At 47.2% G+C, this 27,881-nt stretch overlaps 1 protein-coding gene and 1 long non-coding RNA gene across 3 annotated transcripts in view; one reads left to right on the forward strand and one right to left on the reverse strand.

The window, feature by feature from the left end:
* The window catches only part of HELZ2 (helicase with zinc finger 2), a 45,334-nt gene extending 19,983 nt beyond the window's left edge, over nt 1-25,351 (reverse strand). The window contains exons 1-5 of the mRNA XM_072996670.2: nt 25,243-25,351; nt 5,085-6,185; nt 3,788-3,971; nt 2,577-2,684; nt 1,234-1,763 (exon numbers count right to left, since the gene is read on the reverse strand). Of these exons, the coding sequence (XP_072852771.2) occupies nt 1,234-1,763; nt 2,577-2,684; nt 3,788-3,971; nt 5,085-6,085 (1,823 nt within the window). The 5' untranslated portion in view covers nt 6,086-6,185; nt 25,243-25,351. The remainder of the gene's footprint in view (nt 1-1,233; nt 1,764-2,576; nt 2,685-3,787; nt 3,972-5,084; nt 6,186-25,242) is intronic.
* LOC140706472 (uncharacterized) lies at nt 24,361-27,251 on the forward strand. Of its 2 annotated transcripts, none has more exons than XR_013544350.1 (2): nt 24,361-24,495; nt 27,096-27,251. It is a non-coding gene; the product is annotated as an uncharacterized LOC140706472 (long non-coding RNA). The 2 variants fall into 2 exon arrangements; XR_012086094.2 differs by lacking the exon at nt 24,361-24,495 and adding an exon at nt 25,725-25,838.
* The last annotated feature ends 630 nt before the right edge of the window (nt 27,252-27,881 follow it).

The following is a 27,881-nucleotide window of genomic DNA, read 5'->3' on the forward strand; positions in this document are numbered from 1 at the left end:
CACCATGGGAAGGTGGCCCAAGAAAGAACCAGGACTCACTGGAAACCCTCCTCTCCTTCCTTCTTTCGAGTATAAACCTACAGGAATGGATAATCTGTGGCCTTCCAGAAGTGGTTAGGGCTACCACTCCCGCGAACCTTAGCCAACACTGTCCAAAGTGGGAGGGAACAGCAGATGAGTGGAGTGTCACATCTCCCCACTTTTCTTCCCTGCTTCTAAGCATGCAAATTGGGCTGGAACAGCAGGTCTCAAACTTGGTTTGTCAAAGAGATCTTGGCCAACCGCATCCAGAAGCCCTGACCTTTGGCAATACCACCGAAGACCTCTAAGAGTGGCCAGTCCAAGAAGACTTGGAACACCAGTTTTGGGACCCACTGGGCCATAGCCCCTTGGCCACAGTCACTTAGCTTCATGGGGTTTGGACCTGACTGCCTCCCAACCCTAACCTGCCTTCCTAACCACTACAGCCCACTGCTCCCCACTAGAACAATGAGTACCTCTTACTGGTGCTAAAAAGCTGTATTTGAGGGGGGGGGAGAAAAACAGAAGTGGGACAGAGATTTCTAACAAGGATGAGAAATACATTCCAATTCGCAGCTGCCTCTGAAGGGGGAAGATAGGAAGGCTACCTGACACAGAAGAAGACTAGTCCTCAAGACTAATTGTATCAACTTTGACTGACAGTGTTTGCTAGGGCTTTAGGCAGGAGTCTTTCCTAGCCTAGTCCTATCTGGAAACTCCTGGGCTGCCTTAATCACCTCTTATGCAAGTCCTAATTAGAACTGACCCTGCTTAGCTCCTGAGGTTCCCTTTGACATTTAGTCTGGACGTGTCCGACTCTAGGGCACGGTGCTCATCCCCGTCTCCAAGCCGTAGAGCCAGCATTTGTCCGTAGACAGTTTCCGTGGTCACGTGGCCAGCTCGACTAGACACGGAATGCCATGGCCCTCCCACCGTGGTGGTCCCTATTTATCTACTCGCATTTTTACATGCTTTCGAATGGCTAGGTTGGCAGGAGCTGGGGCAAGCGACGGGCGCTCCCTCCGTCACGTGGATTCGATCTTACAACAGCAGGTCTTCTGACCTTACAGCACAGAGACTTCTGTGGTTTAACCCGCAGCACCACCACGTCCCTTTTAGCTCCTCAAATCAAACAGGATTGGGTCCACTCTAGGTGACGCAACCTGAAGCGTCATCCTTCGGATGCCATTGCAGTCGCAGGTGTGCTCTCACCTGGCAATCAAAGCCTGCTGTGCTTCCTCCTCTCTGAACAGGAAGTTGTGCATCTCCTCCCGGTAGTTCAAGCGGGCGATGGGTTTGCCCTCGGCGCCTCTCCGGAAAGCCAGCGAGAGAGAAGGGGCCTTATATTTGGCCAGCAGCTCCACCTCCTTGCCAGTACGTTCCACGCTGGGCACCACCACCCGGTTGCCGCTATGCCAGCGTTCAAAGTCCACAAAGTGGCTGTCCCCGGTCGTCTGTGCTGCTGGATCCACGTGCCAGGAGGTCTGCTTCTGGCCCACCCTGGCCTGGAGCTTCCGGACCAACACCGGGCGGGTGCCAAAATCGAACACCACCCACTGCTCGTAAACCCCAAAGGTGTGGCACTCCATGCACACCTCCACCTCCACGGCCGGCGGAGAGGCCTGCCGAGTCCTGAACCTCTTTCCCGAGGCGTAGGTAAGACTCCGGCTGTGCCCGTCCAGGGCGAGGAAAAAGGCCGCCCCGGGGACCCGCCTCAGCAGAGCCACGTGGGCCAACGGCTTCTGAAATTGGAAGAAAGCAACACAGGCCATAAAGTACCGTATTTTCTGTGTATAAGACGCCCCCCCATTTTCTAATCCAAAATTAAGAAATCTAAGTGGGGCTTAGCAAGTGTAGGGGGAAAGGGATCAAAGCGCTACAGAATTGCTTTGATCCCTGCTTTCCCCTTCACTTGTTTTTGTTCTCTCCGCAGCTTACTTCTGTGTATAAGACGACCCTCAATTTTTACTCTAAAGATTTTAGACAAAAGTATACTCTTATACACGGAAAAATATGGTACTTCCTATCAACCACACCAGGATTGGCAGAAGAGGAGCTGTGATGAGCCCTAAGGCCCACCCGTCCCCATGACGTCCCCCCACATCCCACCAGTTTTAAACCCCAAAAGGCAAAGGGGTTTTGGAATACTGGAAGTGGAGCCCATGAGGACTCAGGTCAATTCCCATGGGAAAATGGTTCCCCATATCCCCAGTGGGCACACACGGGCGCAAGTTAAGTTTTGGGGTATCTGAGCGTGGGGAAACCCCAAAGAAATCCAAGGAAGATGTGCAAGCCCCAGACCTTAAGATGTTGCCCATTCTGAAGGCTTCTCTCCTCCCCTGCAGCTCACCCGGAGACCTGCCAGTTTTCCTCTATCTCCCTTCTGGCCACCCTGCACCCTCCCCCTAAGCCAGGGAAGGAGGAAAGGAAGAAGGCCTATCACACAACTGTCGAGAGCCCAATCATCCTCGACGCAGGCAGGTATGGTTCAAATTGACCACGTTAAGTCTCTGTGTGTGACGGTCTCCAGCATCTCTCTTCCCCCACAAGCTCACCTGGGAATGGACTGTGAAAACCCAGCAGTGCTGCATCTTCTTGTCCTCCGAATGGACCCGGAGCGGCTGAGCGCAGGTGACGTTCACACCCTCCACTTCCTCGGAAATCTGGAGAGAGAAGCAACACAGGAGTGGCAGGAGGACAAGCAGAGAGATGGGGGTGTATGGCTTTGGGGGGGTTATAATTTGGGATGTGCCCTAGCACCCACATTCAGATTCAGAATTTGGATTTGGAATCTTAAAAATTTGGTATTTGTGGGTATCCGGAATTCCGGTTACAGTCCACATGAATACTATATAGTCGTTATTTTCTTCTTTTAAAAAACACAAACAGGGAAAACATTTTAGAAAAGGATTTCCTTGTGGTCTCCGACACCTTCCCAGTGACTGGGCCAAACAAATAAGAGTGCACAGCAACAGCCAGCAGTGCGAGGTATTAGGAAACGATTGTCGTGGGTATACGGACTGAATCCTAAACAGTGGAAATACCAGCAGGAAATGCAAGGCGCACTGGGGAAGCAGAGGAGAGATCACACTGGGGAGGTGGGCACATACCTTGGGCATTCCTGGCAGGCAGACGGGATGATCAGATAGCCCATGGTGGGTGGGAACAGTGCCAACAGCACGGGGGCACAACACAGCGGAGTAAGTGAGCACAACCTTGAGTAGCCGTTGGAAGCACAAAAGAGGCAGGAGGAGAGGGCAGGAGGCTGAAGCATGGGATACCTAGTATTGTGAGCAGAGGGTGCCATTCTCTCTTTCTTAAAGGGGACTTCGGGGGAGCCCAGCCATGGTAGGATGACCTTAAGCAAAACAAGTTTTTTTTTCCTCTACAGATCCAGGTTTCAGGCATGAGCAGCTCAAACAGAAATTTGGACCTATAAATTGATCTGTTTCGGACTACAAGTCTGATTAGCCACGCTAGTTGGGAAATTCCGGACGTCACTGCCAGAAGAAGTTATTCTTTCTAAGCTTTGGTCTATCCCGGCCTTATCAGCTGGCATAGCTGAATAGAACTTCCATGAACAGTAGAGGTGTAGCTGTCTATACACAGCTGAGGACACAAAGACCACAGGAGGGTTACTGCCTTTATGCAAAGCTTATAAGCTTTCCTAGAAGCGCCTTTAGCTGTAGAGAAATGAGACGTGGAGCGAGATCACAGAATTTTTCTCCTTACAGCCCACAGCTTCTCCTAGCAACCAACAACTTACAATTAAGACTTCATTGCGGCTTTCTTGGTATTCAGCAATAAGCCGGTCCTGGTAAGCCAGAAGGCCGTCCTGCTTCGCAAACCTCCTGTTTTTCTCTGCCGCTTTGGCCCTCTGGATCCACTCTTCCAGCTCTTCAGGAGAATGGGCTTTGGTACAATCCTGCCCATACTCACAGATGTCCGCTCTACAGGGAGGAAACCAAGCCACAGCTATCATTCCAAGAAGATGGAGGAGACCGGGTGAACTCAGGAAAAAAAAAAACAGCCGATTTCCCTGGCTGACCACCGCCATTAGGGTTCAAGCCAGTCTCTAACTGCAGAGCCTTTCCCCTTCATTTTGTCAACCTGCTTCCCCCCCCAAGACTGAGCTTCTTGGGGACCCTTTAAGAGGGACGTGGCCCCCAACTGCTGCCACTGCCCGCCTCCCCCCACCAAAATTCAAGCCATCCCTCCCCTTATCTTTTTCACTGAAAAAGGAGCCATTTCTAACACATGCTCCTTCTCCCAGAGGTTGCCTGTACCCCGGGAAGTGCTATTTTCCACCACAAACAAGATGCATGCCTTTCATACACCTTGTTTCCATGGTTCACAACGCTTCTAGGGAGGCAGCCTATGATGCGCGTCTTGTTTTTTGACTTTTAAGGTCCATTTCAAAAAGAGCTGATTTTTCACCTCCCCCCAAGAGAGAGATTAAATTCTGCCACCTTTTGGTCACAGAGGCACCCTCTCCCTCTGTGGCTCAGCCCTGCTCTCTGACACAGCAAAAGACTGGTGAGCTGGCTTTATAAGGTAAAGGTTTCCCTTGACATTTGGTCCAGTCGTGTCCAACTCTAGGGCACAGTGCTCATCCCTGTTTCCAAGTCGTAGAGCCAGCGTTTGTCTGAAGACAGTTTCCGTGGTCACGTGGCCGGTGTGACTAGACACGGAACGCTGTTACCTTCCCACTGAGGTGGTCCCTATTTATCTACCCCCATTTTTATATGCTTTCAAACAGCTAGGTTGGCAGGAGCTGGATTCAATCTTACGATGGCTGGTCTTCTGACCTTGCAGCACAGAGGCTTCTGCGGTTTAACCCGCAGCGCCACCACATCCCTATCTTTTTAAACATCCAGACCAAAGCAAACCAAGACAACCCATCAGGGCAGGGGCCACTGTAGCCACAAACTGAGTGTCACAAAAGAGGGAAGCGATGAATCCTTTGCTTTTGAGCACTCAGCAGCCTAGAAAGGGTCTCCAAAAGTCAAAAGGTTGACATGCATACAGAAGGATGGATGGGTTCGTGAAAGGGCCCTGCTTACCGGCTGCAAAGAGAGAAGGTCTTCGAGTCGTACGGAGGGGCACGATGCTTCCACTCGGTCATGACATCCGAGGAGACCAGCTGCGCGTGCTCCACAGAGGAACAGTGATTCTCGAAGCTCTCCTGGGAGTTGCAAGTCACCAGGCACACCCGGCAGTAGAAGCAGATTTGGGGGTCCGGGTTCGCCTCTCCCACCTGACCATCCGCCAATGGGCGCAGGAGGTCGATGCGCGCCAACCCCCGGTTCTGCTCGGCCTCCCAGACCGCCCGCTCCACGTCGCTGTGAGCAAAGTAGCACCGACTCGCCTTATGCCGGCACGGTCTTCCCGCCGAGATGTATCGGCAAAACTGGAACTTCTTCAGGCCGGCCGGACAGGGCCGGATTTCGGTGTACTGCTCCTTCATCTTCCCGTCTTGAACCACGTGGGTCAAAAGTGGGCTCCAGTGGCCCTCGCACGCCGGCGAGGAGTTCCTCGCGCAAATCCGTTGCGGGGTCTGATAAAAACAGCTTTTGCAGATCTCCCGGAAATGGCCTCCGAACTCGCTCAGGATTTGCTCCGAGGCGCTGGCATCCGGCAGCTTGGAGACCCCGTTGGCGAAGCGGCCGGTCTGAAGCTGGCGCAGCAGCGTCTTCAGGACGTGCCTCTCCAGGCCCTTCTCCCGCTCAAACGTCCACACAACGACCTCTTCCGGGCTCCAAGCGAAGGTGCAACGGTTCCGGTGCTTGGCGCAACCTGAGCCCGCAACGTAATACCTGCAGACGTCGTAGTGGGCTGGGTTGGGGAAGACTGGCCTCCTGGCGATCTTCCGCCACACCTTCCTCCGCTGACTCTCTTTGCACCTGGCCAGGAGGATCTCCATCACACACGGGTGCTCCACCTCCTTCAGCCGGTAGGTGGTCTCGTTTTCCGGTTGGGCGCACTTCGAACAGGCCAGGTGAAGCACCACCTGGTCTAGGAGGGGCTCCAGCAAGCCAGGGACCATCCCGTTCAGCTGCGGCATCGTGTCCAAGAAGTCTGAGAAACAATATTCCTCCCGACGTGGATGGAGGGGCACCCAGAGGGATTCAGGGTCCCCGTTCTCAGCAGCCCTCGAGATTTACCTAGAATTGACAAACCAAAATTTTAAGTCGTCCAGCGATTAGGACAAAGGGCTGTGCTTTTGGAGCTGCTGAACGTGTGACATCGGATCCCGGACGCCCTATGAGCTCCCAACATTGCCAACCATAATGGCTTAACTGGAACGGTGTCCCCCCCCCCCCCCGCTGTCTCCTTCGGCAGAACTGACGCACCTCCTCTGTTCTCTGGGAGAGGTAAGGAGATCTTGGCGGCAGTTCCCAGCCTGTAGGAGGGGTTAAAATAAAGAGCCGGCAGCCATTTAAGCCACATTCTAGCTGAGACTCATCACAGGGGCTTTGTACTACAACTCCCATCAGTCCCAGCTGGCATGGGGAGAAGAGGCCAGTTATGGCAGGGTTTGTAATTTAAAATGTCTGGAAGACAAATGGTTGAGGAAGGCTTTGCTGAACAACAAGGAGGCCAGATGAGGGATAATCCGATCCCGTACCAACTGAACGTGTCGTCATGAGCCCAGGCACCGGACAAGCAAGGATAGGAGCTGCAGACTAACTACAGCCCCCCCCCCGTATCCATGGAGATCGGTTCCAAACCTGCCTGTGGAAGTTGAAAAACGTGGATAATAGCAAACAAAAATTTAATAACATGGTCTCTGGCTCCCTCTCGTGGCCAGTTTTGGTAGCTTCACCTTTAGAAATATCTATTTCTAGGATTTTTCTTTTGATATTTTTAATTATTTTCCAACTGTGGATAAGTGAATCAGTGGATACTGATTCTGCAGATACGGGGGCCCTGCTATATTAGAAGACAGGCACTAATATGGGCACTTGAAAGAGATTTTCTGAGAATCATCATCTGTCACCATTCCGCGCTTGAGACCAGCTGCAATCCCCACAAGTCCCTTTGTGGGAGTGGGTTTTCCCAGGGTCAAGAAGCCGTTATGTTTTAAGTGGGCCATTAAGACCCTTTAGTTTTATGAAAGACCCCACTACTGATTGTTTATTGATATGGAATAATGATACAGTGGTGCCTCTACTTATGACCATAATCTGTTCCAGAAGATGGACGTAACTCGAAATGGTCGTAAGTCAAAGCACCATTTCCCTCCGGCAAAAAATATAAATAAATAAATAAATAAATAAAGCACACAGCAAGCCCAATCAGAAGGCACTGGGGCTTTAAAAATAAATAAATAAACAGGAAAGCAAGCTCCATTGCTGGAGCTTTGAAAAAATAAATACATAAACAGGAAAGCAAGCTCCGTCACTGGGGCTGAAAAAAAACACCAAAAGGCGCTCGGACTGAAAAAAAAATACTAAACAAAGGAGCAAGCTCCATTGCAAGGCACTGGGGCTGCAAAAAAACCCCACCAAAAAACAAAACAACACAGCACAGAAACAACCCCCCCCCGCCCAAAACCACACTGTAAAACCCACCCAGAACAGTTTTTAGTGGTGTAGTGGACAAAGCGATGGGCTAGGGACTCTGAAGTCTTAGATTCAAATCCCTGCAAACTCACAGGAAAAGGATGGACCTCGTAAAACCAATCCTTACATGTCTCAGTTATCTTGAAAGCCCTATTAGGGTTCATAACAGATAATATCGCATGGCAGGCTGCTATAACAGGAAGGGTTACTGTGTAGGCTGGCCTGTTGTAGAAACAGATCCAATTTTCTTGGGAGTCACCCTGGCTGGAGAATTCTAGGATTTGGAGCAAAAGCAGGATTACAGTTGAACATGAAAAAAGAAAAAACAACCCTACCAGAAATTGCATAATTTTAAGGATAACAAAGATCCTCAACATTTTAAAGAGTTTCTATAGCACGGTCCAATCACCAGCCAAAATGGGCTCTGCAGCCATAGAATCAGAAAACAGAGTAGAAATTTGGTTTAGATGGGCGGGGTATAAAGCTAATAAAATACGATAAATAAATAATAAATAAATAAAATGACTCGGACTTGGAAGGGCAGCCATGAAGAAACCAAAAAAGATCCTTAAGAGTCAAGATAAATCACCGGAACCAAGGCGAAGATCAACAAGATTGTGATCCTGGCCACGTACAGATAAGAAAGCCAGAGAGCAAAGAAAGCCGATGTGGGGAAAAAAAGATTCATTCAAAATGTGAGAGCTTTACGAATGCCACGGACTGACAGGAGGATAAATAAAGCGAATGCCAGAGTGAATCAAGCTTAAACCCTCTCTCCAGATGCAAAAATTACTAAGCGGAAGTTATTTTGGATACAGGATGAGAACATAAGACAATCAGAAAGAAAATAAAGCAATCAGAGCTGTGATCAACATGGAGCAACACGATTGTTAGCCACGTCACCAAAATCTGGAGGAACACTGAATGTGAGATAGATGGACTCCCTTAAAGGAAGCCACAGCCTTGAAATTGTAAGAGCCTGTTGAGGATCACACTTTCCAGAGGTCGTTAGGTGAAAGTCACCGTAAATCAGAAATGTATTGATGGTACATAACCACAGAAACTGGAATAGGAGAAGAAGGGATTTCTTATCCAGGGGTCTGGCTGATCATTATGGCTTTCTTAACCCCACTTTGCTCAGGAACCCCCATCGGTGAACCTACCAAAACTATTTCCTGCTCGCATCCCAAACACGAACCATTTTTCTCGCCCTCTTCTCCAGCTCCTTCGCCACCGAGCCCCAAACCTTCCACACGGCTATGTCCCCATTAGGTCACGTCGCTTCTTAACTTTACTCTCTGGGCTTGGACATTCTACTCTTCGCAACTACAGCTCCCAGAATCCTCCAGCCAGTCATGGGTGCCACCCTCTACACACTGACTGCAATAGTCCCCCCCCCAAAAAAATAATAATAATAAAATTCTGAATGCCAGTGTGAGGCCCCCAAGATGGAGGCCTTGGTAGGAGTGCCGACGCTCCCGTCGAGGGCCCAACACACACAAACATCCCCACCTCCTACACCACCGCATCAGGAAGAGAAGGGAGTGGAGACCCCTGACTGGGGTAAAGAGTTTTCCAAACCCCCTACCAAGAGCAAAGGGGTAGATACCAGTGACCTGGTGCCTGTCATGAAGGAATTAAGCCTGAACCCTGGACCTGGAGGAACTTTGGCGGGAAGGAGGGGGGAGGAGATTGAGGCGGCAGTTGCCGATAAAAGGGAAAAGAGAGAGGAGATCCCGGGCGGTTGGGAATGGATATGGATGGAGGATCCATGGACCCACAAGTGGGAACAGGTGCGGGTCCCACAAGAGGAGGCTGAGAAGAGGAGGCAATTAGGGCTAAAGCCTCGCCCTTCATACTGGGGAGAAACGGAAACCAAGGAATGGAGGCGTAAGCTAAGGGAGGAACGAGAGGCAGTCGCCCGTGAGCTAGAAAGAAAGAAAGCACGGCATATGGCCGAACTGCAGAAGTTGGGGGGTTTCCCGGAGCATGGTTGGCCGGCGATGGAGAAGGGTCGTCTTGGGGGGACTGGAGCGGGGATGAAGAAACCATTCCCTTGATCATGTTAGAGGAAGAAGTGAACCCCATTCCCGGTGTTGTGAAGCCTTTAACAGGACCATGGAATTTGGAGAATACCAACCCTTTTATAAACAGTCTGTGGACACCGCTGAAGCCGAGCGCAGAGTTGCATGAAACGTTAAACCCCTTTTTGAATCCCCTTCCCCCTCATGTTGATGTTGCAATAAATACGGAACCGTTTGACTTTTCACCACCGACTCGTCCTTTATTAGAAGTATCGACAGCCCTTGTAACAGAACCCTCACAGCCAGGAAGAAGAGGAGGATCAGGAGAAGACAGAAATAAAGAGAGAAGTAAAAAAAGACCGAAACCAAGTTGAGTCATTCTTCAAACCCAAAAGTCTGAAGTTCTGTTTGTTGTTGAAAGAGACACGAAAATCCCTCGTGAGCACCTAATGAGTCAGAAAAGTCCATCTGACCCCGAACGCTGACACTTTGAAAACTGGGTGGAGGAAGACCACAAAACAGATGTTTCTAGAAAACAGGCAGTCGATAGAGTGACTCACAGGGATGCAGTAAATATCGGACAGGCTCAGCCCAGCGAAATGATCCTGAGAAATCAGCAGACGGGAGTCTGTCTCTTCAAGAGCATAACAATAACTTTTGGTTGACTAACCCATAATAAAGTTGAACCAGCTGTGTTTACTCGCATGCCGGCGGAGACTGCTTCCTATTCGTGCGGCTGAACATTTGCTAAAAGCAGCCTCTCGAAAGCCGTTCGGGGGCTCTCCTCTTAAAACTGCTGCTCCCAACCCCGAGCCAGTTTATGCAATAATTAATCCAACTAAAACTCTACAATTAATTGGCTAAGCATTCAACTTCAAGAGTGACAATCCTACAAAAACGTCTGCGGTGATTCAGGAAGAAATCTCATTTGGGAGCAAACAGAACGGGTTAGGAAGCTTTTTGGAGGGACTACAACCTCCAGAATCCAGAGGGGCCATGTAGTTGGGAGGATTTGGGGAACTGCAATCCAAAACAGCTTCTTTTCCAAGTTCGGGGAGGGAACAAAGCTAGCTTGGATCAGTGAAAGGATAACACCACCAGGGATGGGTCTTTCAGAACTCTTCCGACTACAAATCTCATAATTCCCCATTCTGGGAGTTCTATCTTCAGACTCACACCTTACTGACACCTGAATGTGGCTTACATGGGAGAAAAGCATCAAAAGGAAGGTGTGTAAAAAGCTAAGCATAGGCTCTATACTCAAGCTTCCTATTCCTGCCCCAGTGCCCGCTGGCAGTTTTCTTTATGAACAGAAAGTTAGGACCTAGGCCTAGTAAAGTTTTAAAGCCGCCCAATTGAGGCCTTTCTCCCAGGTGAGCAACATTTAGGTGTCCGTCAGGTAGGACTCCCAGAATGGAGAATTATGGGATTTATAGTCCCAGAAATCCAAAACCCCATCCCTAAATCCACTTCCTGTCTGCTCACCTACAGTTAACCTTTCCTCAGTTCCAAATTCAACTGGATATTATACCTGCACCCAAACACCACCGCCCAGACCACATCTATTTAAGTATCAAAGAACTGATAATAGACAGGAACAAAAATAATATATTGAATGAGGATTGCCCTGCCCAAATGGGTTTACACTGGTGTGTCCGATCACATTGACTGTGCAGGCTGGGAGCAACAAGGCTGTATTCCAACACACCTGGCAAGCCTCCAGACTGAGTAAGACAGGTTGATGCTGCACACCATACAGAATGTATTATGTTTTTAACTGTTATGTTTATATCCCATCTTCTCTCCAAGAAGCTCTCTCTTCCAGCACCTGGTACTCGCCAGGGCCAGAATCCTGTTCACTTAGGTGATCCCAGAAAGCTGATCATACAAGTGTTCCTTTCCAACAGGTCCTCTACACCATAAGTGATCATAAGCTGCTGCACAGGGAAAACCACTGTATGCCTGCTCTTGCCCATGTAATTCTGGAATTGCTGGATAGACGTAAGTATAGATTTAGGGATAGCTTATATGTTTAGGTATACAGAAGCACCCCCTTATCCAAATGATCATTACTCAATGATCCACTTATCCAAAGTCTGAAAATATTAAAAACATTAAAAGAAAAAATCCTGAATTTTTTTACATGTATTACCAGAAGCAGCCACTAATGGGAGCCAGAGAGACCGTGCTATGAATACTTATTCATGAAGGATATATAGTATGGTCTCTGCTGCCCTCTAGTGGCCAGTTTTGGTGATACATATAAAATATATTTTTCTGTTTTTTCCCTTTTACCATGCTCTATATATACTATTGTTGTTTACAGGATTTCGGCCTAGAGTTATAAATCCTCACTTGTCTTCCCCTTGCAAGTGGGGTAAGGATCTCTACATAAGTCACTGGGTGAGCTATCCTGTTTCATGTTATACTCTTGGCAGAAGGACGATTTTCTGCACAGCAAAACTGCATAAATGACACAACTTGAGCAAAACAGCTATGGCTGATTCTTGATGCCTGGACTTACAAAGCTTAGAAACATCAGACAGCATATCTGGGCCTTTTAAAAAGACCAGCTATCCTGCCTCGTGCCTGTAAGCATGTTTTGCATGTCACAGGGAAGGTTATTAAGTCAAAGTTTGAAACGTCAGCATAGGTGTTAAAAAATTGGTTACGGAGTTGTAGGAATGAAGTTCTTTAAAAGTGAAACTTGTAATTTCAACTTAGTTGTTTTCAAAACAAGCAGGCTACTTCCAGCTTGCCCGAGAGCAAGGTCAATGAAGTGTAAACGTCTCTTGGCAACGGAACGAAAGTTTTTGTTATAATTTGTATACAGAGATACGATTATAGCCAACAACAGATGAATGGAATTGTTCAGATGTGGAAAATATGAAATATAAGGTGTATTGTCAGTTCAGTGGTACACCCTACCGGCACTCATAACATTTTAGCAATGAATTCGAACTCTGGAGTCTCAAAAGCACAGAAATACAAGGTCTGGGGGGGGGGTGTCACATGACCTGCAGGAAGCTAAGTCCCAACGACTATGTTTATCACCATAGCGGCAGTCAGCCAAATATAAGTTTGCAGACACCTGAAAACACAAAAATAATGAGAAATTGGATCAGGAGAATAATTCCTTAGAACATTAGATGCCTGTAACCGGCGCGCTTTCTACAGAATAGATTGTTCACAAATCAGGAAGATCTGAACAAATATAAATATGAATAGGATACAGTGGTGCCCTGCATAGTGACATTGATCCGTTCCAGGATTAACGTCGCTATCCAGAAACATCGCTATACGGAACGTAAAACCCCATAGGAACGCATTAAACTCCGTTTAATGTGTTCCTATGGGAGGGGAAACTCACCGGTAAGCGAAGATTCTCCATCCAGCCGCCATTTTCGCCGCCTCGGTAAGCGAGGGCAGGGGGCGAAAACACTGCCGGGGGCCATTTTCTGCACCTGGCGGCCATTTTGGAACCACCGATCAGCTGTTTTCTAAACATCGCAATGCGAAGATCGGTAAGCGAAATGCTTACCAATCATCGCAATGCGATGTTTTGCCACCTAAAACATTGCAATGCGATTGCATTAGCGATCGCAAAAAAAAAACGCATCGCTATGCGGATTCATTGTTAAACAGTGCTCTCGTTAAGTGAGGCACCACTGTACTTAGTAAAGGAAGACATCATCATATGAACATCATCCTGTATGTGTTGTGGGTATCATGGGGCAGAGCAGCAATGGTACCAGAAAATCAACCATGGAATTTCCTCCATAGACTTTAACTGGCTTGGCTGGATGAGAAGGTATTTTTCTCTCTGTGTGTGTTTGTGTGTGTGTGTGTCTAATAATATGCTTAGAGGCTAGGTAATACTTTCTACTTTATATTTGTTTACTTTTAAAAGCTTTGGTATTTTCAATATGCTTTTCGAGTAATGCAAAAAGCAAAATTTGCTGCTTATAGACCACCCCATAGTGGTTAAAGCTCTATCTGGGTGGTTTTCAATTTAATTCTGCAAGCTACACATTGCACACACACCCCGTCCCCAGCAGGCTGGGTACTTAAATTTAATGACCTTGAAAGGATGGGAGACTGAGTTAAACCCTGAGCCAGCTAACTGAGCCCCACTGGGTTCAGATCGCGATTGCTCAGATCGTGAGCAGAGTTTCGGCTGCAGTACTGCAGTTTAGCCACAGTACCACAAAGCTCTTAGGAAGTAATGCTAAAGAATACAATGGTGCCTCACTTGACGACGATAATCCGTTCCAGCAAAATTGCTGTACAACGAAATTGTCGTCAAGCGAAAGTAAAAAACACACATTAGAATGCATTAAAAACCGGTTACTGCGTTCCAATGGGTGAAATACCTCATCGTCCAGCGAAGATCCTCCATAGGGTGGCCATTTTCTGGTGCCTATAATGTGAGGAATCCGTCCTTAACACAGCGGGGAGCCATTTTGAAACCCGATGATCAGCTGTTTTCTGATCGCCATTAAGCAGGGAACCAATCGTCAAGCGGTTTTTTCATATTTAACATTGTTTTGCGATCGCAAAAACATTATCGTGAAGTGATTTTGTCGTGGAGTGGGGTAATCGTTAAGCGGGGCACCACTGTACTGACAGTTACCAAGCTTTCTGTTCTTCAGAACTGTGATCTTGTGGAACATGCATTCTCTTTCACATGTTTTTAAATGCACCTTTTAAACAAGCTCCTTTATTTTTGATTTAGATATGACTAAAGTTCTTGTCTGGACTTTTGCAGCTAAAAGCTTACAATTGAACTGTATTTTCTGACTTACGTATTTGCTGACAACTTAAATCCAGTTTTCATATGTTTTAAGCCTAGGTACCTACCATTTTCTATGTAACACATTTGTGTTTTGCAACAATCCTGAAGTATATTTGCACCTATGGAATCCAGGGAGCAAAGTAGAGAAATAAAGTTGCTAGAAACAGACAAACTGAATTTGCCTGGAATTATTGCAACCATTAAGACTTGTACTCAAGACGAATTTTAATACGATTGTCTTTGATTATTTGGTCTCATTCTGGAATTAACCCTTAATTGGGATAAATGCCAACTGTAACCAACAAACGCTTCTAATCCCCCCCCCCCGAGGTCTCTAGTTCTTGGTGATTCCAATTCAGGCATTAAAATTTCTAAACCGACAATTACGTTTCAGAGGTGACTGGCACACCATATGAAAAGCAAGGCGAGGGGGTAAAAAACACCCCTTGTCTCGCTCTCGCCAAGAAGCAAGAAATCTCCCGTGGAGCTTCAAAACCCCTTCTTCAAATGTCTTGCCCTATCAAGACAGCCTGAACAGACCAAAAATCTGGATCGCCCATGCCACTGTCCAATATCACTATTTAACTCCATTCAGATCAGAGAAGCAGAGTGGACAAAAATCAATTGTTTTTTTTAAGTACAAATAAATTTAATTTTTTTTAAAAAAATAAAAAAATATTTTAATAAAAAATTAATTTTTTAAAAAATTTAAACTGTTTTTTAAAAATCCATTTCCCCCCAAAAGTTGTAAATCATGATTTAAATCAATTCGATTTCAGTCACATCCACTGTGGAGTGAAGCAACCGTTCAGGTGTTTTGGGCCCCATTCCAAAAACCCTAATTAGCACAGTCAAATTAAGATGGATTATGGGCCACACACAGTCCAAAAAGAACTGGAGCCAGTGTACGCAGCCATTCTGGACAAATAAGCTGCTTAAATCTGACGAGTGTTAATAGACCCGGAACAACCTAACCCTGTACTTTAAAGTCTGAGGCCAAGGTAAACTGAAGCCCAGCCAATAAAGAGGGGACTGTGTTATTTCAAAACTCATCATCCCACTTCATCGAGCAAACAGTCCGCTTCAGAAACAGACTTTCAAAAAATGAAACTCTGTCACCTTGAACTAGGTTTCAAATTTTGCAGGTGGGACCAGAAATTTTTTAAAAAAATTCCACCTCTTCTTAAATTAAAAATCAATATGTCGTTAATCCAGAAGTATCTCCCCTTAAGCTTCGGAGCAGACGTGTACAGACTTGAACGCTTAATTACAGAAAACTCGTTGTTTACTGTTTCTACACAACGTCTCTAGAGGTATCTCCATGGAGTGCCCAGTATGATTTGCAATAATAGAAAAATTAAGCACATTCTCAAAATGTAAAATATATATATTTTTAAAATCAGGGAAATAAATAAATATGGTTTAAAACTACATTTGTAGTCAACACTACCAATGTTTCTTAAAAGGCTGGTTTTAGCCAGCCGATAACACAAAACAAGAAAGGAACGGCCAAACATGTCCCTAACAGAAGCACATTATACAGCAAGGTAAGCCAGAAAACAGATCTTGGATCTAGTAGATCCCTGAGTGAACTGCAGCAGATAGATGAAGATTTAAACTTCCCACCCTGTCCCTTTGTACAGTGGTGCCTCGCCTGACGACGATAATCTGTTCCAGCAAAATTGCTGTTAAGCGAAATTGTCGTCAAGCGAAAGTAAAAAGCCCACTGAAATGCACTGAAAACCGCTCAATGTGTTCCAATGGGCGAAATACCTCAGCGTCCAGTGAAGATCCTCCATAGGGCGGCTATTTTCCGATGCCTGTAATGCCAGGAATCCATCCTTAACACAGCGGGGAGCCATTCTGAACAGTGGGTTGCCATTTTGAAACCCGACGGTCAGCTGTTTTGATCGTCGTTAAGCGAAAAATCGGTTCCCAAAGCAGGGAACCGATCATCGTCAAGTGAAAAAAGCCCTTTGAAACATCATTTTGTGATCGCAATAGCGATCGCAAAAACATTGTCGTGAAGCGATTTCATCGTGGAGCGGGGTAATCGTTAAGCAGGGCACCACTGTATTGGGTTTGAAAAAAGCTCTTCAGCGGCATGACTCACACATCTAATTATACAATCTAAATTATATTGCTGGAACAAAGAAAGCTTGGGAGTAAGCAAGAGTGGATTTCCCAGGCAAAAAAGTCCATCAGCTCATTGCATTTCTGGTTCTCTGGGAAACCTCAAAAATCAACTTTAAACAAGAAAATTAACTCAAATTCTTACAAGTCTTAATTCTACCTGTCTCTGCTCTAAAAGTAGGACAGGCAGGAAAGAAAGCAGAGATAGATGGGCTCCAATCAAACTTTCAGAAAGTCCCTTTTAAAAATGACACCTTCCAGAATCCCCCCAGCAAACATGGCCCTCTCTCCTTCCTAGGTCATCATAGCACAAATTGTGCTTGCATTAGCACCGGGCAGACATAGTGTCTTCACTCCACTCCCTTGCCTTTAAGTTTCATTTCTCCGATACTCTCTGCTCAGGTGCTTTGCCAGGGAGACAACATACCTTGTCTGGAAGAAGCTTTCGCTCTTAAAAGCACATCCAGACCAAAATAATCTCCAGACCACCTTGTTCAAGAGTTCAGCAAACTTTGTGAGATAAACGGACAGAAAAGAGAAGTTGTGCGAAGTGGCCCCGGGGGGGCTGTTAAGGAGGTGGGCAAGCCCAGAATTTTAAAAAGGTGTCTTCTCGTGGCGGCTTCCTACAGATTTTCTTTTAACGGAGGGATGGCAAATATAAAACCCCAAGACATCACATTAAAAGAAGTGCTGCTTACTGTATTTTTCCGTCTATAAGACATCCTCATGTATAAGACGCCCCCCACTTTTCTAATCCAAAATTAAGAAATCTAAGTGGGGCTTAGCAAGTGTAAGGGGGAAAGGATCAGAGCACTGCAGGATCACTTTGATCCCTGCTTTCCCCTCCACTTGTTTTTGTTTTATTATCTGGATCACGCCTCCCAGTAATGAATTGAGAAAGAAAATGTGCCTTCGCCTCAGAAATGTGCATGCTTTTGAGGTTCACTGTGCCTTTCTGTGAAATAAGAATGCAGCTGAAGAAGTGCATACATTTTAAGAATGTGGAGAGGTAAAATGCAAGCGTATAAGATGCCCCCATGTATAAGATGCCCCCCACTTTTCTAATCCAAAATTAAGAAAAATAAGTGGGGCTTAGCAAGTGTAGGGGGAAAGGGATCAAAGCGCTGCAGGAGCGCTTTGATCCCTGCTTTCCCCTCCACTTGTTTTTGTTCTCTCCTCAGCTTCCTTCCATGTATAAGACGACCCTCAATTTTTAGTCTAAATATTTTAGACAAAAGTATAGCCTTATACACGGAAAAATACGGCATACACCGCCCCACAGTGCTTAAAGCACTCTCTGGGCGGTTTACAATTTTTAAATTATACAGGGTAAGTATTGTTCCCACGTACCCACCACACGTTGAGCCTTGAGACAAACCTGCTGAAAATTATGACAAGTGAAAATTCTCATCACAACCAAAGAGGATGGCACTCCGGGCCAGCCGTCCCCCCAAGAGAATGCTTCAAGAGCCACAATAAAAAGGAAGAGCAACCAGCGGGGTGGAGGGTGCCCATTAAGAGGTGTGCACGATTGGTTCTGGACTAACACTCCCAGGTTTCCCCAGGGGGAGCGTAGTCACTGGAGTTCTTGGAATGAATAGTTCCAAAACCTGCACATCTCTGTTTTTCTAGCGTACCTCATCCTAGACTGTAAAGCAGCATGGAAGACATGATTTCCATGAGCTCGGGTGATCATGCAAACAGAATTTCTGCCGGGCCAGGGCTGGTTCCTGGAGCTTGGTGGTCGTTAAATTCATTTACAGACTTCTTCCGTTCCTTGATTTCAGTACATCTCTGAAAGCCACCTTTGCACGGAGGAAATTTTTAGCATCCTGAGATAAACCCACATTTCCACGCAGCAGAACTGAGAATACGTGGCATTTGCACAATGAGCATGAGCAAAGCCGCTCGGAAGTTTTCATTCTACACTCCTTTCTGCATCTTAAGGAAACTGCATTTTGCCTCCAGCTCCGGGCAAAAAGAAGGCACAAGGGGAGGCTACTGAACTGCTGGGTCGCTCGGTGGCTTAGCTCTCTGGCTGCAGAGCCACAGTTGGGAGTTCGATTCCCTGCTGTGCTTCCTGCCGATCCAAATTATCATACATCCCCCAAACTTGAAGGCAAGGCACTATGGATGGCATTGCAATCTCAGAATTTTCTTTGCGCACAAGAGCAGCAAGAAATCCCCTGGAAATCTGCAGCCCGCACACACCGTGGCTCATACAAGCAGACCCACTATGTAGGCAATTGTAAGGTACGCAGGTATCTCGCCAAAACTGACCCTCTTCCAACAGAGTTCCACACCACCAAGGGGCAAAAGGAGACCTCCGATCTGGTCAACCCAATATTCATGGGGAGGGCACTTGTGGGACTAAACAGGGCGACTCTTCTGGCACTGCTCCAATAGCAACATGTAGAATGCAGACATCTGAAACCAAATCTTTATATATTTCTCTTTATATATTCACTGTTGCTAGCTGCAAATACTGTCTTTTAATGATATCAACTTCCTGGGGTCCTCTGATTGTTTTTAGAAACAAAAGGCTAAAAGATATGACGCTGGAAGATGGGACCCTCAGGTCGGAAGGCGTCCAACATGTTACTGAGGAAGAGTGGAGGACAAGTACAAGTAGCTCCAGAGCTAATGAAGTGGTTGGGCCAAAGCCGAAAGGACGCTCAGCTGTGGACGTGCCTGGAAGTGAAAGGAAAGTCCGATGCTGCAAAGAAAAATATTGCATAGGAACCTGGAATGTAAGATCTATGAACCTTGGGAAGCTGGAGGTGGTCAAACAGGAGATGGCAAGAATAAACATTGACATCCTGGGCATCAGTGAACTAAAATGGACAGGAATGGGCAAATTCAGCTCAGATGATTATTATATCTACTACTGTGGGCAAGAATCCCGTAGAAGGAATGGAGTAGCTCTCATAGTCAACAAAAGAGTGGGAAAAGCTGTAATGGGATACAATCTCAAAAATGATAGAATGATGTCAATACGAATCCAAGGCAGACCATTCAACATCACAATAATCCAAGTTTATGCACCAACCACCACTGCTGAGGAGACTGAAATTGAACAGTTTTATGAAGATTTACAACACCTTCTAGAACTGACACCAAAGAAAGATGTTCTTCTCATTCTAGGGGACTGGAATGCTAAAGTAGGGAGCCAAGAGATAAAGGGTATAACAGGGAAGTTTGGCCTTGGAGTTCAGAACGAAGCAGGACAAAGGCTAATAGAGTTTTGTCAAGAGAATAAGCTGGTCATCACAAACACTCTTTTCCAACAACACAAGAGGCGACTCTATACATGGAAATCACCAGATGGGCAATATCGAAATCAGATTGATTATATTCTCTGCAGCCAAAGATGGAGAAGCTCTATACAGTCAGCAAAAACAAGACCTGGAGCTGACTGCGGCTCTGATCATCAGCTTCTCATAGCAAAATTCAAGCTTAGACTGAAGAGAGTAGGAAAAACCACTGGGCCACTCAGGTATAATCTAAACCAAATCCCCTATGAGTACACAGTGGAAGTAAAGAACAGATTTAAGGAACTAGATTTGGTGGACAGAGTGCCTGAAGAACTTTGGATAGAGGCTCGTAACATTGTCCAGGAGGCAGCAACAAAAACCATCCCAAAGAAAAGGAAATGCAAGAAAGCAAAATGGCTGTCCAACGAGGCCTTAGAAATAGCAGAGAGAAGAAGGGAAGCAAAATGCAAGGGAGATAGGGAAAGTTACAGAAAATTGAATGCAGACTTCCAAAGAATAGCAAGGAGAGACAAGAGGGCCTTCTTAAATGAACAATGCAAAGAAATAGAGGAAAATAACAGAAAAGGAAAAACCAGAGATCTGTTCAGGAAAATTGGAGATATTAGAGGAACATTTCGCGCAAAGATGGACATGGTAAAGGACAAAAATGGGAGGGACCTAACAGAAGCAGAAGACATCAAGAAGAGGTGGCAAGAATACACAGAGGAATTATATCAGAAAGATGTGGATATCCCAGACAACCCAGACAATGTAGTTGCTGACCTTGAGCCAGACATCCTGGAGAGTGAAGTCAAGTGGGCCTTAGAAAGCCTGGCTAACAACAAGGCCAGTGGAGGTGATGGCATTCCAGTTGAACTATTTAAAATCTTGAAAGATGATGCTGTTAAGGTGCTACATTCAATATGCCAGCAAGTTTGGAAAACCCAACAGTGGCCAGAGGATTGGAAAAGATCAGTCTACATCCCAATCCCAAAGAAAGGCAGTGCCAAAGAGTGCTACAACTACCGTACAATTGCACTCATTTCACATGCTAGCAAGGTTATGCTCAAAATCCTCCAAGGTAGGCTTCAGCAGTATGTGGACCGAGAACTCCCAGAAGTACAAGCTGGATTCCGAAGAGGCAGAGGCACTCGAGACCAAATTGCTAACTTGCGCTGGATTATGGAGAAAGCCAGAGAGTTCCAGAAAAACATCTACTTCTGCTTCATTGACTATGCAAAAGCCTTTGACTGTGTGGACCACAACAAACTATGGCAAGTTCTTAAAGAAATGGGCGTACCTGACCACCTTATCTATCTACTGAGAAACCTATATGTGGGACAGGAAGCAACAGTTAGAACTGGATATGGAACAACTGATTGGTTCAAAATTGGGAAAGGAGTACGACAAGGCTGTATATTGTCCCCCAGCTTATTTAACTTATATGCAGAATACATCATGCGGAAGGCTGGACTGGAGGAATCCCAAGCCGGAATTAAGATTGCCGGAAGAAATATCAACAACCTCCGATATGCAGATGACACCACTCTGATGGCAGAAAGTGAGGAGGAATTAAAGAACCTTGTAATGAGGGTGAAAGAGGAGAGTGCAAAAAACGGTCTGAAACTCAACATCAAAAAAACTAAGATCATGGCCACTGGTCCCATCACCTCCTGGGAAATAGAAGGGGAAGATATGGAGGCAGTGACAGATTTTATTTTCCTGGGCTCCATGATCACTGCAGATGGAGACAGCAGCCACGAAATTAAAAGACGCCTGCTTCTTGGGAGGAAAGCGATGACAAATCTTGACAGCATGTTAAAAAGCAGAGACATCACCTTGCCAACAAAAGTCCGAATAGTCAAAGCTATGGTTTTTCCTGTCGTGATGTATGGAAGTGAGAGCTGGACCATAAAGAAAGCAGACCGCAGACGAATTGATGCCTTTGAATTGTGGTGCTGGAGGAGACTCTTGAGAATCCCCTGGACTGCAAGGAGAACAAACCTATCAATTCTAAAGGAAATCAACCCTGAGTGCTCACTGGAAGGACAGATCCTGAAGCTGAGGCTCCAGTACTTTGGCCATCTAATGAGAAGAAAAGACTCCCTGGAAAAGGCCCTGATGTTGGGAAAGTGTGATGGCAAGAGGAGAAGGGGACGACCGAGGATGAGATGGCTGGACAGTGTCTGTGAAGCAACCAACATGAATTTGACACAACTCCGGGAGACAGTAGAAGATAGGAGGGCCTGGCGTGCTCTGGTCCATGGGGTCACGAAGAGTCGGACACGACTAAACGACTAAACGAAACGAAACGAATACTTTCTGATTCTATTTATTTATTGTTTCAATATATGCTACCCCATGGTGCTAGAGGGTGGTTAATAACATAATTATGACATAATTATGGAAATCTGCAATACCTTACCTCCCACCCCTCTGAACTGGTTATTCCAGAAGGACCTCTGAATGATTTTTTTTTAAAAAGCTTTCAAATATTGCCTTTTCATAAGGTATGCCACCTTGGGCCCTTTTTAAGGCAGAGCAAAATGTTTTTAAAAATAAATAGTGTATGAACAGGGCTTAGGTATGAACCACCAACCCAAATCCTGTGGCTTAGCACAGTAAATTGCACTAGAGCAGGCCCATTAAAACAACGGTGGAGTCAATTCTTCTGTAAGTTCCATTGCTTTCAATCTGAAATGACTCTCAACTGTGACTTACGATGCTAAACCAAGTTGCATTCAGAGTAGGCCCATTTCAATGAAAGGAACTGACGGAAAAGGCGACCCACCAATATTGATCAGCTGTAATTATTATTTGGTAGCCAGTTTCCCTACACATTCAGGGGATTTTTCACCAAAAAAGGATTTCTGCGGGAGCAAACACTTGAAAGAACGGTGAGCAATGAAATCAGACGCTTAACCATTTCAGCCGTAAAAACAGCACATGGTTTTATAGTAACCGACAAGACTCTCTTATTGGGGAGAAGCCAAGGCGAGAGAGCGGAGGAGAAGGTTGAGAGAAGAGAAGGAAAGAGTAGAGAAGGGTTAGAATGGAGAAGAAGAGAGCCGAGGAAGAACTACAGGGACGACCCTGGGAGGATCGAGACCCCGAGGGACGAACCCTGTGGAATGGAGAACATGCCCTTGCTGGAAGGTTCGACCGGGCAGACCGTAAAAGACTGGGTCCCTGCTGATTTGCCAGGACCATGGAACAATAGTTACGGCAACCTGTTCCTCTTACGGTGTTTTCCCAAAAATAAGGCAGGGTCTTATATTAATTTTGGTCCAAAAAAAGCATTAGGGCTTATTTTGGGGGCAAGTTTTATTATTTTTTTCATGTACAACAATCTACATTTATTCAAACACAGTCCTGTCATCTTCTGGTTGCTGCACAATGGTGGAGGATGGGGTTTCACTTAATTTGGGGGGTATTTGGGGGGGGTAGGGCTTATACTACGAGCATCCTGAAAAATCCTACTAGGGCTTATTTTCAGGTTAGGTCTTATTTTCGGGGAAACAGGGTAGAAGGGAGGAGACCCCTTCCAGACCCGTTGGCAGTAATCATGCCAGGGACACTTGTTTACGGTTAAATGCACCAAGAAATCTTTCACCTGTTTTGATGCAACAAAAATCTACTGATTTCTTTGAACCGAAAAAAGAGCTTAAGCCGAACCCACACAAGCCACAAAGCTTTCTGGAAAGAACGTGGGGCAGGTGCCGATCCAAAACCCATCTTGCTGGGTTCTTGTGAGATCGGAAGGAAACGCCAGAAATACAACCCGTTTACGCCATCCTACACTCCTCCAGACAATGAAATAAAAGGCAATAAATAAAGGAATCAAATTTGCAGGCTGGCAATAGCAGCCAACTTAAAACGCTTGCACGTTTGTGCACATCGTAATTAAGCTACTGTCCAAGCCTGGCTTTTATTTTATTTTCCTCTTTCACTGTCGCACGGCTACCTAGGATTAGAAAAACAAGAGGGGGGACAGGAAGGGCTTTCACAAAATAAAGCCAAGCCATACAAAGAAGGGTGCAAAAACTTTTGCACCCGTTCATGTGTTAAATCTTCCAGATGCCACCCAGTTCTCTGCTGTGCCCGTGGGCCAGCCTGGCTCCACAAGTTCACGAATCAATTCTTCCTCATTCAAAATGTTGGGCGACTTTCAATAAATGGGCCAACTGGCCACCCAGGGGAGCAAACTGGGAAATTCAGCAAAGTTCCAGAAGAAGGATGATAAGCCTTTGGTAAGCAAAATAAAAAATAAAAATAAAAACAAGCCAAGTTGGTCTCTCAAGCCAATACAGTAGGATCAGAGGCCACTATCCATGGGCAACTCAAGAGAGAGCAAGTGGAAGGTGGGACTATTGTTACAATGATCCCCCTTTTGCTACTGTTTCGAGTGTTTATATTGTCAGGCTCGGCTTTGTGCTGCATTTATCACAAACCACCCAGGATAGGAGGGCTTCAACACTCATTGGGAGCGCAGTCAATAAATAAATACATTTATTTACTTATTTCTGGGGTGGAAAAATGAACTGGGGGAGGGACGACAACGCCCCAAAACACACACACACACACACACACCGCAGCAGCTGCTGGGGAACTTGGGAGTTGTAATCCCACCGCATCAACTTTCTCAGCCTCTGCTTGGGGATCACACCAACAGCAACTCAACCAAACCAAGGATGATGATCTTGGTAAGGAGGGGGGGAGGTTTCCTCAACCTTTGGGGGGCGGCCGCTCTCCAACGCCTCCTTCCTGGCCAAGGGTCTCTTCTCGCCCCCCCCCCCGCTCCAAACGGTGCTTTCCCGAGAGCCTCCCTGGGCGCGCGTCCCCAAACCAACCCATCCTCTCCCACGGTGGGGTTTTTTTTGGGGGGGGACCTCCTTCCAAGAGCCTCTCTCTTCCCCCCTCCCCGTTTTCCCGCCTCTTGCTTCTTCCCCCCCCCCAAGCGGTTTTTCGCCTCCAAAAAGGCATCCTTTCCCACCAGAAAGCGGGGGGGGGGGGAGCCGGCGGCCGCGCGCCTCTTCCCCCGAGAGGGACCTCCGGGCGCGCCCTGGCGAGCCCAGCCCGGCCGGCCTTCGCCCGGGTCGTCCATCCCGCCTCTGTCCCCCACCCCATACACACACACACACAACTTTGGGAAAGGCGGCCCCAAACTTTGTGAGGATGCTTCCCCCCCCCGTCCCCAAAACGCGAGATCGCCGCCATCGCCCGGCGGCGCCGAGGGTCGCTCCACGTGTCCGGACGGATTCCCACGCGCGAGGGGAGGCAAGCCGGCCGGGGCCGGGGGTGGGGGAGGCGGACGCTCGCCTCCCCGAGTCAAGAACACAACTCCTCGGATCGCGCCGGTCGGACAAGATCAAAACAAAGGGGTGTGTGTGTGTGTGTGTTGTGTGTAGGTAGGTAGGTGGGGGGGGGGGGAAAGGTGTCCCTCCGCTTACCTGGTGGCCGCCCCGCGCGCGCACGGGCTCCCTGCGGGCTTCTTCCTCCTCCTCCTCCTCCTCCTCCTCCGGGCGAGCGGCTGGATGGCTGGCGGGGCGCGGGAGAAGCGCCGGGAGAAAGCGGGAGAAGCCGGGCGGGCGCGGGATTTAAAGCCGGCCGGAGTTTCGTTTCCTCGGCCTTGGCGGCGGGCCGGCCCTATGGCGGCGCGCCTCGGATGTTACATCAGGCTCCCGCGCTCCGGCCCTCGGGGCGGGGAAAGGAGGAGCGGGGAGGACGGGCGGGGAGGCCCCGGCTTGGAAAGGGTCGTGGCTGGCCGCCGCCTCCCCCCCTTGCCGGGGACTACAACTCCCAGCATCCACACACCCACACACCCGAGAGGCAGCTTCGGGAGAGGGAGGGCAAACGGGGACGGCAGACCCCGCGGGGATGAATGCGTTCAGGATGCCCGGGAGGGGAGAGGAGGGAAGGACCGCCCCGCGCCCCGGCCAGGAGGAGCCGCGACCCGCGTGCCTTCTCTACACGAGGGTGGCAAGGATTCTCACGGGATGGAAGCCGAAGAAGAGCTGACGCGGGGAAACAGCCATGACTTCAAAGAGTGGGCGGGGGGGGGGTTCTTTTGGAAAGGCTTAAGCTGAAGAATGCATAAATGATGATGGTGGTGGTGATGATGATGATCTTAGAACTGGAGAGCTGGAAGGCAGCCTGGGGAGCATCGAGGCCCAATGGGGATTCGAACCCTCAATCTCTGGCTTCGCAGCCAGGTGCCTAAGCCATGGAGCTATCCGGCATGAATGACACGTGTATCTTGCATGCACACAATAGGTAGACTCTTAGAACGGCTGAGCTGAAAGGGACCCTCTGGATCATCCTGTCAAGGAGGCCCCATGGGGAACCGAACTCCCAACCTCTGGCTCTTCGACCAGAGACCTAAATCAGCGTCAACCCCACCTAGAATAGACCATAGTGAGGTCTCATGAGCAGCAAGACATAACAGAGAGAATCGCACTTCAAAAGTAGCAGAAGAAGACAAGACGCCTTGCAAAAGACCATATCGCTAGGAAAAACTATAAAGCAGGAATGGAGGAAGCCCAACATGAGATGAACTGGCTCAGTAAAGGAAACCAGTGGCCTTTGTTTGCAGGACCTAAGGATAAGCCATTAGTGACAGGACCACCTTTTGCAACTCATTAATAAAAGAGTAGACCCTTGGTCTAGATTGGTGGGACAGAAATCTAATAAATAAAATAATTCTTGGGGTTTCTCTAAATCAGAAGCAACATGAAGGAGCTAAATTTCATTGCCTTTTAAACAAAACAACAGAAGTGGAACACATTCAGACAAAAGCTGCTGCAGGATAGAGAAATCACAGAGATGGGTCTCTGGGCACAAAGTTTCAAAATGCAAAAAGAGGTCCAAGGAAACACGGGGAGGCATTTCTGGATCGTCAGCACAGCCAAAGGGAGCCATATAACCCCGGATGCCAGTAGCATCTGGTCGTTTCTCCCCTCCCGTTGCCCAGAGATCAGCTCTCCCTTTCACCTGAGAAAAGGGGGTCTTGAGAGGGAAAGAGCCCAGCCCCTCTCGCAGGTACATTTTAAAAGTCCCTCAATCAATCTGATTGGCCGATATCTGTGAGTCATCAATTAGCGCCACCGCTCACATCACCAACAACCAACTTCAGACGTTGTTCAACCTTTCAAGGTACGCCTGTTGGAAGCCTATAAAAGGGACATTTGGACCCTGGACATTTCTGTTGTCTGCGTAGTTAGGTTGCAAACCACTCAGCGAGTTCTTTAGCACTATGGGGTGGTATAGAAGTTGAAACAAGAGCAACTTTGGACATATTTTGCAGACTCATGTTGTGGATGAATCCGCCGTCATGGTGAGGAGACAGCCAGAAGATACCAGGTGTGTCGTGAATATGGAGAATCGGACATGGAAGAAATGGACAGCATGGAGGTTCAAGATCCAGGAAAGCTGTGGATTCATTAATAAACTCATAAATAACGGCCAACATCCTGTTCCTTAGCAAAGTACGTTGCCCCTGAGTAGGTGCATTGAATCAGTGTAGATTTGTTGAGTCAAGTCCTCTGTAACTTCCATTGATTCAAATGAGTCAACTCGAACAGGGACTTAGTATGGTAAACGGTCACAGTTAGAGTAGGCCTATTTAAATCAACACAACTTGCAGATGACTTGGCTCTCTAAATCCTCCTTGATTCATTGGGCCTACTCTAGTGCAGTTTGCGGAGCTCAGCAACATAATTGGGCCAATGTTACCTCTTGTCTTTCAGCAATCTCATTGCCAATGATTTTCTCCAAAGTTACTCATTTCTTTTAAAGACCCCCAGGCCATTGTAATTTTGAGGTTCTGGGGGTTGCGATTTTATTAAAAGCATTTCCCCCCCTTCTCCAAGCTGATTTTTATCATGGTAGTGGGGGGAAGTCTTTTGTCTTAATGGTGAAGTCAGGAGAGGATGAGTCAGAATCTGATGGTACTTTTGAACAAAAGGCTGGATGGGAATTAGCATGAAAGAGAGAACTGTCTGCTGAGACGGGATCAGTCTTTAGCCAGGAGCCAAATCCTTTTCCATTCAATTTGCTTCTGGCGTTCACATCCTACCTTTTCTCCAGTGAG

Source organism: Pogona vitticeps, chromosome 4 (genome assembly GCF_051106095.1).
Source record: "Pogona vitticeps strain Pit_001003342236 chromosome 4, PviZW2.1, whole genome shotgun sequence".
NCBI lineage: Eukaryota > Metazoa > Chordata > Lepidosauria > Squamata > Agamidae > Pogona > Pogona vitticeps.